The sequence below is a fragment of the Camelina sativa genome, chromosome 15 (assembly GCF_000633955.1).
Source record: "Camelina sativa cultivar DH55 chromosome 15, Cs, whole genome shotgun sequence".
Lineage (NCBI taxonomy): Eukaryota > Viridiplantae > Streptophyta > Magnoliopsida > Brassicales > Brassicaceae > Camelina > Camelina sativa.
Window position 1 is genome coordinate 22,085,228 of NC_025699.1, and position 12,619 is coordinate 22,097,846.

The 12,619-nt window shown below is 32.4% G+C and overlaps 2 protein-coding genes across 2 annotated transcripts; one reads left to right on the plus strand and one right to left on the minus strand.

Annotated features, from left to right (window-relative positions):
- LOC104747323 (probable xyloglucan endotransglucosylase/hydrolase protein 10) lies at nucleotides 2,328-3,666 on the plus strand. Its single transcript, XM_010468944.2, has 4 exons — nucleotides 2,328-2,569; nucleotides 2,650-2,750; nucleotides 2,830-3,023; nucleotides 3,098-3,666. Exons 1-4 carry the CDS (start codon nucleotides 2,371-2,373, stop codon nucleotides 3,498-3,500), a joined length of 897 nt encoding a protein of 298 aa, XP_010467246.1. The 5' UTR covers nucleotides 2,328-2,370; the 3' UTR covers nucleotides 3,501-3,666.
- Nucleotides 4,215-12,250, minus strand: LOC104748679 (feruloyl CoA ortho-hydroxylase 2-like). The gene is made up of 6 exons (XM_019236790.1): nucleotides 12,223-12,250; nucleotides 11,706-12,007; nucleotides 10,523-10,716; nucleotides 5,214-5,264; nucleotides 4,667-4,991; nucleotides 4,215-4,460 (listed from the first exon to the last, which is right to left on the minus strand). Exons 1-6 carry the CDS (start codon nucleotides 12,248-12,250, stop codon nucleotides 4,215-4,217), a joined length of 1,146 nt encoding a protein of 381 aa, XP_019092335.1.

Genomic DNA, 12,619 nt, shown 5'->3' on the forward strand with positions numbered 1-12,619 from the left:
TTTGAAAAAAAAAAAAAAAAAAAAAGGATAGTTTTGGGATTTGGATATAACATCGTATACTGTATACACTTGAGCCATTATATACACCTTTTGTTTTTGGCCAAACACTTGATCACCCATTGACGATGACTAATTGGTTTCGTAGTTGATGGGTGCATCTGTGCATGCACTCCTTACCAAAATATCACAATATGCAATGGTTTAAAATTTTCAATCGAGATGTGAATGTGATTCTAACCTTATTTTATCTCCAGTCGTATAACTAATTCTGTACCACCCATTTCTAGGGATTTCTAAGCAATAACACTAATTTTAAGTAAAAAAAAAAGGTAAAAGTATATATGCTGTCATATTCAATATGATATATATCACAACTAGGTACTAACCCGTGGAGAACCGCAGACTAAACTTTTTTTTAATAAAAATTTGTAATAATTTATTTTATTATTATGTTATTTATAATAGTTTGTGATTAAAAATTTAGTTTACTTATATTCTAATTTTTGTATTTTAAAAATGTTTATTGAAAAATGTTTGTGAATAAATTTTTTTAAACCTTTGTCAACTAAACACAATTCTTACTAACATGTAAAAAATAACAACTAAATATAGCTAGTAAAAGTTATAAAAAGCCAATTTGAAAACAAAATTCATTGTTTTTTTCTGTGGTTTCTTTTTCTTGTCTGTAATAATTTTAACCTATGGTGAAAATTTTTTTTGATAAAATTTGTAGCTGTATATTTTATTCGATTTGGTTTTTAAAATGTTACCTGTTAATTTTTTTTTAAGTACGAATTATTTTTGATTCTAATAGATTTTTTTTACTTTTCTACAATTTATTTTATTTGATGTGTCCCAGATTTTCATTTTTACTTAATTTTATTTATTTAATTAATTAATTAATCTTAATTAAGTTTTTTTAATGGCAATTGAATGTAGTTTTTACACATTTTAAGGTTAGTTTCATATTTGTACTTCCCAATTAATATAGTAGGATAAAATTTGTAGTTTTAGATTTTATTTGATTAGATTTTTAAAAACTTAGCTGTTAACTTTTTTTTTAATACAGATTAGTTTTGATTCTAATAGATTTTTTTTTACTTTTCTACAATTTATTTTATTTAATGTGTCACTGATTTTTGTTTTTTAATCAATTATATTTATTTAATTAATTTTAATCTTGATTAAGTTTTTCTAATGGCAATTGAATGTATTTTTTACACATTTAAGGCTAGTTTCATATTTGTACTTCTCAATTAATATAGTAGGATATGAAAGTATTTTTAAAGAAAATAATTAACATGTTATACCAAAATTATAAAAATTAACTAGATGGTTACCCTAGAACAATCATTTAGCACTTAACTTGATATAATGTTAAATGAAGAATTATTAATTTGGATATAAATTTTTTTTTGTAAATGACTATTTTCCTGATAAAATTAATTATATGTAATATTATTTCTAAAAGAAAAGATAATTAGTTAGCAAGTATCCTACTATATTAATTGGGAAGTACAAATATGAAACTAACCTTAAAATGTATAAAAATACATTCAATTTCATTAAAAAAACTTAACTAAGATTAATTAATTAATTAATTAAATAAAATTTATTAGAAAATGAAAATCGGGGACACATCAAATAAAATAAATTAAAGTAAAAAAAAATCTATTAGAATCAAAACTAATTCTTACTTGAGAAAAAATTAACAGGTATGATTTTAAAAACCAAATCGAATAAAATATATACAGCTACAAATTTTATTTAAAAAAAAATTTCATTACTGATTAAAATTATTACAGGTAAGAAAAAGAAGCCACAGAAAAAACAATGAATGTTGTTTTTAAAGAGACTTTTTAAAATTTTTACTAGCTATATATATTTAGTTGCTCTTTTTTACATGTTAGTAAGGATTGTGTTTAGTTGACAAGATTTAAAAAATTTTATTCATTACATACAAATGTTTTATTGACAGATTTTCAATAAATATTTTTAAACTATAAAAATTATAATATAAGCAAACCAAATTTTTAATCACAAACTCTTATAAATAACATAATAATAAAATAAATTATTACAAATTTTTATTAAAAAATGTTCAGCCCGCGGTTCTCCGCGGATTAGTATCTAGTATATTGTAAGGAAGATAACAAGCCACATTCTTACGTTTTGAAAAAGAAAATGAAAAAATATATATATATTCCTACGTATTATTATTCTCTTTGCTTCTCCTCAAAGATATTCTTTGCATAGGGAACACAATTTACTTCAAACACTTTTCTCATGCAATACAATATATATATATATGTATATTGATCAATGATCGTCATATTTGTCCAACGTACTCAACCTCAATCGTCTTAATAAATGACTCTAATAAATCGCTCAAAAGCATTTATACTTCTCATAGGATTCTTCATCTCAAGTTTGCTATTATGTGTCTCACAAGCTTCCGTTGTTTCATCGGGAGATTTTAACAAAGACTTCTTCGTGACATGGTCTCCTTCCCACGTTAACACCTCCAATGATGGTCGATCAAGAACCCTTAAGCTCGATCAAGAATCTGGTATTGAACATTCTCATTCACTGTCTCGATCCTTCTCTTTTAATTTTTCTGGTAGCAAGAACTTTATGTTTTGTTATTAGGAGCTTCCTTTGCTTCCACCCAGACGTTCTTGTTCGGGCAGATAGATATGAAGATCAAACTTATCCCAGGAAGTTCTCAAGGAACCGTTGTTGCTTATTATGTAAGAAACCTTCTCCACTTCTCCAACATCCTAACAGGTACACATGAATGAACTAATAATTATTTCAATGATTCAACAGATGACCTCGGATCAGCCAAAACGGGATGAGATTGACTTTGAATTCCTGGGAAACGTTAACGGACAGCCTTACATTCTTCAGACAAATGTCTATGCCGAGGGAATTGATAACCGTGAAGAAAGGATCCATCTCTGGTTCGACCCAACCAAGGACTTTCACACTTACTCTATCTTATGGAACATTCACCAAATTGTGTAAGAGTAGTTAACAAAAATCTCTTTCGCTATGTACTCCAAGATGCTTAAGAATGTTGTTTTGTTGGTTTTAGATTTATGGTGGATCAGGTTCCCATAAGATTGTACAGAAACCACGCGGATAAAGGTGTAGCCTACCCAAGGTTGCAACCTATGAATGTACAGGCGAGTCTATGGAACGGTGAGAGCTGGGCTACACGCGGTGGGCATGACAAGATTGATTGGTCAAAGGGCCCATTCGTGGCATCCTTTGGGGATTACAAGATAGATGCTTGTGTTTGGAAAGGCAGCCCAAAATTGTGTAATGCAGAGAGCAATGAAAACTGGTGGAACAAGAATGATTTCAGTTCTTTGACAAGAGTGCAAAAGAGATGGTTTAAATGGGTGAGAAAGTATCACCTGATTTATGACTATTGCCAAGATTATGGAAGGTTTAATAACAAGCTCCCCAAGGAATGTAATTTTCCTAAATATTGAATTCGCTTTTCAGCTTTTTACCTTTTTATTCATTTATTAGGCGATGAATCTCTTTTATAAATTGCTTTGTGTTCTGTTATAGTAATTATAATTAGAAAGAGTTTAAGTTATAATTATTTAAAATGTTCTAAAGACCAAAACATCTTATATTAGATTATATTTTGTACATGAAATTTCAAATATGTGGATTAAGGTGATTATATGATTGCAAATAATGGTTGCAATTAAATTTATGTCGTAATGCAATTAAAAATCTGTGAAACAAATGATAAATTTTAATAATAAGAATAACTTGTTGAGATATCAACGTGCATAATTAGAAATCGTATTACCATAATTTCCCACCTCACTTGAGAGTTTCCCACTAATACACTGCTCATTGGCAAATCTCACTCTAGGAAAAAATGCAGTTCAAGCTAATGTTGGTCCTGAATTTTTTCCCAAAAGATATGGGACTTTGAGACTACTGGTAAAACAACCTAACATACATGAAATTTTGATAAAGATCCACCAGGTTTAAGAATGCACACGAGCAAAGGCAGTTTTTATTCATTCATAAATTGTACCCAAAAAAAAACATGAAGATCGAGCAAGGATAAAAAAGTTATACATCGAAAACAAAAGAGGGGAACAACAAACGTGGGACTGAGCATAGAAAAAGAACAACAGATAAAGAGAAAACGGAGGGGTCGCCAAATTGCGGCTGATTTGTGGTCACTCGGCACGTGCGAAGTCAAGAGATTTTTTGCCATCGTGTGGTTGGCCGAAGAAGTTACTCATGTAGTCTTTGAACAACAACTCCTTGTATCGAGCCACTCCGTCGCGTTTCACAACTTCCGGCAACGGTCCGATCTTCTCTGAGGGATTAGGTGCCGTGAATATGGGCACAGAAACTCTTGATCCCATGTTTGTGGTTCTAACCCTATGCTCTGCACTTTTGTACTTCCCATAGCTCAATATCTGTTGAAAATTTTATATATTAATATTTGTATTAGCATATATCAAAACTAACTATGGATATAACATAATATAGTGTATCTATTTATTGAAAGTATATCTGCAACTAGTTGTTACTTGTTTGACTCGAGATATGTTGATAAAGAATTAAAGACTCTATATATTTTCATATAAATGAGTGCATTCATATTTAATTCGTTTTTACAAACCTGAAAAGTGTCGCCGATGTTGATGACCAAAGCTCCGTGAACAGGAGGGATCTCAGCCCATTCGCCGTTGTCGAGTTTAACATAGAGACCACCAATGCCGTCTTGTAATAAAACTGTCAACATTCCCATGTCGGAGTGGCGGCCTACGCCAATTGTAAGCTCAGGGCTCGGACAGGTGGGGTAGTAGTTCATGTTGACCATCTTGGTTCCCATCAAACCGTTCATCCTCTCTTCTTCTAGTCTTACTCCTACATTCTCCATCAGAATGTTAACTATATTTTTCACCATTTCCATTGATGACTTCAGGAACTTAAGTGCCACCTCTCTGTCACATATATATATATATATATATATATATAAATTTTGTAAGTTTAAATTATATATGATTCAAGCAAATTCGAATGAGTTGATTAATGTCTTTCTATATATTATTATACGTTTCATCTTATTTTTATCATGGGTTTCCTAACATTTATATATACTCTATTTATATATATAACAAAAGTTTGATGTATAAATATAAGATATTTTTTTAGTTCATATATACCTGCATGGTTCAGGCCATTGTTGAAGAGCCTCATGGTCATTGGTGTACACACTACAAGAAAACCTGCGTTTTGTGACACCGGTAATCGTCACAAATGGGTCGCAAAACACCTGTTTACGACGTTTGAGCGACGACTTCTAGTAGTTACAAATTTCTCGTCGCAAAATGACAAGCGTCGCAAAAGTGTCACAATTTTGCAACGATTTTGTGACTACTAAATTTGGTCGTTTATAAGCGACTCCTTTAAGACTGTAACTTTTAGTCGTAAATTAAAGACCAAAACGTGACTGAATTTGGAAACGCGTATATACGACTACGTTAGGACGAGTTGTGCGTCGGTGAATCATGACGAAAATATGGTCGCAAATAAGTGACAAAGGTCGTCTCAATTTAGTCGCAAGATAGTAGTAAATTAGACGACGTATTTTTGACGCTTTTGTGATTCATGTGTATTTGAGACGAATTAGAGACTCCTGGTTTGGAGAGAAATAAGCGTGTCATTAGTCACTACTATTATTGTTTTACCAATTTAGAAAGCTGAAATCAAATGCTAAAAATCCTGACAATTCAAATTTGAAACCTAAAACACCATATTGACCAAAAAACACAATCCATAACCAAAACATTAACAACATTCATGTTCCAAACAACATTCATGTCCCAGAAGAGATAATTCAAGTTCCAACAAAAGAGATAATTTCAAAAGAGAAAACAAACATAAACAATAAGTTCAGAAGAGTAGAAGAAGATTAATTCTGAGAGGTAGAGAGAATGACTAAACCGTTTTCATTGACGGTTTGTTCATTGGCAGGTATGGAGGCTGGTGTAATTCCATCTCCGGTGGCTGGTGTAGTGCCTTCTCAGGTGGCTGGTGCAGTGCCTGCATCAGTTGCAGGTGTAGTTGCTGGTGGTGGTTGGTGAGCATCCATATAGTCAGCTAATTCTGGATCTTTTTTCTTCATGAATGAGAAAAGGTGCTCCAAGGTTGAGAGTCGAGAAAGGGCTTGTTGGTGTTCTTCATTTTGTTTCACGAGCTTACGACGAGCATCTTCAAGTTTCTGATGCAACTTCAACAGAGATGAGGAAGAAGAGCTTTCACAACTCCCTTTTCTTTTCCCTTTGGCCATGGTTTCAGCAAGTCATCCAAGCCCAAAAGGATTTCCCTTGTCAGAAACACAACACATTATACAAGCTGAAGCTAGAATCAGAGAAATATAAATCAAATGAAATGTAAATCTAAATCAAAAACCGAAAAACTTACAAAATCCAAGCTAGAATCAGAATTACAAATCGACATTAGAGAGAATCAAAAGCTAACTCTAACCAGTCAAAGAATCAAAAGATAACTCTATCCAAATGCAAACTTAAACACAAATATCATAAACTCAAACACAAATTCAAAAGCTCAAACAGAAATTACTCAAACAAGAAGCCAAGATTCCTTACCATATGGTCTCAACGCCTTCAATATGGTCCTTAATAAAGACTGGTAGATGATTTCGCCCAGGAAGCTGCAACAAACCGTCAATCAAAGCTTCATAGTCTAGCGGCACCGGTGGTTCTCGAGCTTCCGGTGGACATTCCCATTCGCCATCACTAGAATCTTCATCACTCTCAGGCTGTTCCTCTTCCATATACTCATCCTCATCGAACAGTGGCTGACGAGGTGAGGTGCTTGGTCGTGTTGCGGAAGATTTGCTTCATTCCATGGTCTTTGTCTCGGGGAGCAACAGACTTCCCTCCTCGTCCTTTGGTCGATTTACCAGCCATTAGGAGCAATCAAAGAGAATACAGAGAGATTGGGTTTAGAGTATGAGAGAAATCGATCGAAATAGAGAGATTTGGTTAGAAATTGAAGAGAGAGTTTCGGGTTGAGAGGAAGAGAGCAAAACCCTAGATCTAAAAAGTTATGTCGATATTTACTAAGTGTCGAATGGGTTTTGTTTTAACTTTAGAAATCTTACGTAGTCACAAAAGGGTCACAAAAAGAAAACCCGAAATTTTAATCTGAAAACCCGAAATTATAATCAAATATTAGGAGGGAGGTTTTGCCGCTAAAAGAAAACCCGAAATTTTAATCTGAAAATCATCCGTCGCAATTATGTCACAATACAGTCGCAAAGAAGTTTGAAATGGTCGCTAATAAGTCGCAAAGTGTAGCAAAGAGAGACGAATTTGTGACTAACATCTAAAAGTCACAAAATGTTTGTAACGAATTTCTTACCTTATGATCGAAATAACACCTATCTATTGTGATGTAAGGATGATATTACAATAATTAAAAGTCTAGCAAGTTAAATTATTAAAAACACATGCAATGCTTGTAAGTTATGAAATTGCAAACTCATTACTTAACATTACATATCATGTTACATGTTATGGTTTGATTAATTATAAAAAAGATACAAAACCATAAGTTGACTATAGCATTGCTTATTTTTCCAAGTCTAATGTTGTTGGAGTCATTATAAGACTTATAATATAGACAATTGTCAAAATATGAATAGATAAATGTCCAAGTAAAATACGAGTGTCGCAAAGACGTTACAAAGTCATCCCGAACTCAGGTGTTAGTCGCAAAGTGGTCCCGAACTCAGGAGGTGGTCGCAAAGTCGTCGTCTTTTTGTAGCTGATTTACGACCACTTTGTAACTGCTTCAAGAAACAGACGCAAAAACGCTACCTTATTGTGACCAATCTAAAGAGTCACAAAACTTTCTAATGAATTTTAAAGCTTTTGATCGATCTACAGTCCATCTAATCTGTTACAATCAATGAAATTACAACAATAGAGCAAGATTAATCCTTTACATGACAATAATCATGAAATGCATTTAAGTTCTGATCATTACAAAGCATTACTAAACATTACCTAATATATTAAGCAATGTTTAAGATTTTTAAGAAATTCTTACAAATGTTTAGAATTCTATAATATTTGTATGCCACTGATTATATTTTTCCAAGTCTAATGTTGTTGGAGTCATTATAAGACTTATAATATTGATAATAGTAAAAATATGAATAGATAAATGTCCAAGTAAAATACGAGCGTCGCAAAAGCGTTACAAAGTCGTCCTGAACTCAGGTGTTAGTCGCAAAATGGTCCCGAACTCAGGCGGTGGTCGCAAAGACGTCGTCGTTTTGTAGCTAATTTACGACCGCTTTGTAACTGCGTCAAGAAACAGACGCAAAAACGCTACCTTATTGTGACCAATCTAAAGAGTCACAAAACTTTCTAATGAATTTTAAAGCTTTTGATCGATCTACAGTCCATCTAAACTGTTAGAATCAATGAAATTACAACAATAGAGCAAGATTAATCCTTTACATAACTATAATCATGAAATGCATTTAAGTTATGATCATTACAAAGCATTACTAAACATTACCTAATATATTAAGCAATGTTTAAGATTTTTAAGAAATTCTTACAAATGTTTAGAATTCTATAATATTTGTATGCCACTGATTATATTTTTCCAAGTCTAATGTTGTTGGAGTCATTATAAGACTTATAATATTGATAATTGTAAAAATATGAATAGATAAATGTCCAAGTAAAATACGAGCGTCGCAAAAGCGTTACAAAGTCGTCTCGAACTCAGGTGTTAGTCGCAAAATGGTCCCAAACTCAGGCGGTGGTCGCAAAGTCGTCGTCGTTTTGTAGCTAATTTACGACCGCTTTGTAACTGCGTCAAGAAACAGACGCAAAAACGCTACCTTATTGTGACCAATCTAAAGAGTCACAAAACTTTCTAATGAATTTTAAAGCTTTTGATCGATCTACAGTCCATCTAATCTGTTACAATCAATGAAATTACAACAATAGAGCAAGATTAATCCTTTACATGACAATAATCATGAAATGCATTTAAGTTCTGATCATTACAAAGCATTACTAAACATTACCTAATATATTAAGCAATGTTTAAGATTTTTAAGAAATTCTTACAAATGTTTAGAATTCTATAATATTTGTATGCCACTGATTATATTTTTCCAAGTCTAATGTTGTTGGAGTCATTATAAGACTTATAATATTGATAATTGTAAAAATATGAATAGATAAATGTCCAAGTAAAATACGAGCGTCGCAAAAGCGTTACAAAGTCGTCCCGAACTCAGGTGTTAGTCGCAAAATGGTCCCGAACTCAGGCGGTGGTCGCAAAGTCGTCGTCGTTTTGTAGCTAATTTACGACCGCTTTGTAACTGCGTCAAGAAACAGACGCAAAAACGCTACCTTATTGTGACCAATCTAAAGAGTCACGAAACTTTCTAATGAATTTTAAAGCTTTTGATCGATCTACAGTCCATCTAAACTGTTAGAATCAATGAAATTACAACAATAGAGCAAGATTAATCCTTTACATGACTATAATCATGAAATGCATTTAAGTTATGATCATTACAAAGCATTAGTAAACATTACCTAATATATATTAAGCAATGTTTAAGATTTTTAAGAAATTCTTACAAAAGTTTAGAATTCTATAATATTTGTATGCCATTGATTATATTTTCCATGTCTAAGGTTGTTGTAATCAGTAGAAGACATCTAATATTGACAATGGTATAAATTTGAATAGAGAAATGTCCAAGAAAAATATGAGCGTCGCAAAGTCATTACAAAGTCGTCCTGAACTCAGGTATTAGTCGCAAATAGGTGACCGTAGATTTGTTCCATTTTGATGAAAACACATAAGAAAATGCCCAACAAAACAGAAAAAACACCAAAATTTCATATTGAAACTTGCAGCAAGCACAGGCGGCGCTTAGGGTTTGTAGAGAAGAAGATGAATCGTGTGTAAATTATGTTTTTGCCCATCTGTCAGTTTTTTGCGTCTCAAAGTGGTCGCAAACTATGACAGGTGAATATTTGTGACGATTTTGCGACTTCATTTTGGGCGTCTCAAACATTAGGTGAGTTAGATACTAATGTTTCCAACGTTTTCTAAATTTATTTTGCGATTGATTTGTGACGGAACAAAAAAACTTTAAGAGAGTTACAAATAAGTCTTATTTTGTAACGATTTAACGACGGCTTTTTGCAACCCTGTTCTTTCCGTCCCAAATTAGTCGCAAACTACGACCTTTTTTGGACCAGTCTTAAAAGCGTAGCAAAAGGGTCCGCGATTTGCGACTACTCGCCGACTTCCCAACATCGTCGTTAATTTGCGACTGATTTGTCTTGGTATTGGTGTTGGTCGTTAATTGGTCACAAATACGTTACAAAATAGTCGCTAATATTTGCGACTACAATTTTGGTCACAACCAATGGTCACATATCGCAGGTTTTCTTGTAGTGACATCATGCTTACATAATCCTTCCACTCAATCGCCTTCTCCTTATCTGGCACGAAGCTTGTTCCGTACTTAACCAGCTTGCTTGGATTCACTTCTTTTAGGTATATCGCTTTCTCCTCAGGAGCTTTTGCGAAAAACTCATGAGCCGACGTTTTTAGCAATTCGAGCAGCTCCACAGAAACACCATGGTTCACAACCTGCCATTTGCATTTCATCCTCACATTATACATTTATCATATATATTAAACATGCATCGGTAAGAGATGTATAAATATACTCAACCTTATATATTAAAGTGAGTTTATAAGTATTAATGTAACTAGATATTCATCCGCAGTACATCGCGGAAATATTTTTTCATAAAAAGATATATTTTTTTTTATAGATTAACTTTATATAACTAATGTTTAATTTGTATTTTAAAATGTACAACCTTACAAATATAGATATATTAGTTAGTATAGAAATTAGAAAGTATTTTGTTTGAGGTTTATTGTTTTATATTATTGTATAAGTGTATAACATACAATTAAATAAGTAGTGATCTATAGAAGGAATATACTGTGTCTTTTTTAATTTGTTTATAGATAGTAGTATTTTTATTATTTTAAATTGTTTAGATATATGTACAGGATAATTTTGTATTGTAGTTTTGTATGTTTTATATATAAAGAATCAGTTAACTTTAGTATATATAGTTTTGTTGTGAAATGCAAATAAAAGTTGTTAACAGTTATTTGTTGGGATTGACATGAATTCCACATTGTTTTTCTTTTAATAACCTTGGTTATTAAAATGGACCCAAGATGTGTGTATATAATTTGTTTAGAAAATGTTTTTATGGAGAAAATATTGTTTTGTAAAATTGAAAACTTAATATTAATTAAATTTGTTATAAACTTAATATTTAATGTTAAAAGGAGTGATTCCTATTGTTTTGAAAATTTTATTAGGATGAGAAATCTTGTTTCTAAAAATTAAAATTTAATATTAATAAATTAAATGAAAAAATAAATTAATAGTTAATGCTAATAGCATACTTGTAAATAGATTCCAACTCCAGAATTTATTTGCTAAATGTATCCGAAAATGTATATATAGATATTTAGGTCGAATCGACATGTTTACACGCTTATATAGCTCCTTTCTACACCACCCCAAATGATATCTGTGGACTAGTATTTACCTGGAAGAAGCCAAGTGTCTCAGCAGCTTCGACGATCTGTTTGGCCACCTCTTTGTGGTGTGGGCCATCTAGGTGGGAAAGGTCGATTGGCTGGGAAGCCTCACACGTAAGTGCGTTTTGGGTCGGGATTCGTTCAGCTTGAGGCTGGACGAAGGGTTGTGGAACACTGGAGAGGCCCGAGTCGATCATTCCTTTCACGCCGTTGCCTTGTTTGACCACGAAATTGAACAATGTAGTTTGGTCCTCGAAATTGATGATAGCGATTGTCTCTACACTTCTGCTTGAGAATTGAATGCTTTTATCTTTTATGTTAGATTGAAATATGAGTGTTGAGAAGTGACAACGTGAAGAGGGTATATATAATAACGAAAATACCAAGAGCTAGTGTGTCTAATCACAAGCGTGCATAATGCCAAGATTTCGATATAATTATCTGTACGTACGTAATGTATCGAAAGAAGAGGTTTAATATATCTCAACTACACCTACATATCTAGTCTTTTTAATATTTACCAACCCCCTCTCCATATAAAAGGTTGATGCATGGTAATACAAATTGAAGTAAACGTTAATTTAAATATTAAACAAATTGAAGTAAACGTTAGTTCTTTCATTTTCTTGGTAGTATTAAACATCTTCAACCCTTCAATGCTATATTTAAATAAATATTAAAAAAAAAAAACTCTTGCGTTAGGCTTCTCTACTCTCTAGCTATCTGTTTCTTACCAGAGAACATTTGTGGACCTGTGGTGTGTGTCTTGCCATTAAACACAAAGACATCAAATATCAAAACTATAACATATAAAAAAACTTAAATAGGTTTACAAATATATCTTCTAGCTCGTGTGACACTTACGTGTGAGGCTTATTGTAACATCCGCGAACCAAAATATGCGTTTTGGGTAGGGGTGTCG

Bases quoted from the DNA above. Each gene is read 5' to 3' on its own strand.
- LOC104747323 (XM_010468944.2), top strand. From the start codon at position 2,371: ATGACTCTAATAAATCGCTCAAAAGCATTTATACTTCTCATAGGATTC. The intron at 2,570-2,649 runs GTATTGAACATT...TTTTGTTATTAG, and splicing joins TAAGCTCGATCAAGAATCTG to GAGCTTCCTTTGCTTCCACC. The intron at 2,751-2,829 runs GTAAGAAACCTT...ATGATTCAACAG, and splicing joins GAACCGTTGTTGCTTATTAT to ATGACCTCGGATCAGCCAAA.
- LOC104748679 (XM_019236790.1), bottom strand. From the start codon at position 12,250: ATGCATCAACCTTTTATATGGAGAGGGG. The intron at 10,717-11,705 runs GTAAATACTAGT...TGCAAATGGCAG, and splicing joins AGACACTTGGCTTCTTCCAG to GTTGTGAACCATGGTGTTTC. The intron at 4,992-5,213 runs GTATATATGAAC...TATATGTGACAG, and splicing joins CAATGGCCTGAACCATGCAG to AGAGGTGGCACTTAAGTTCC.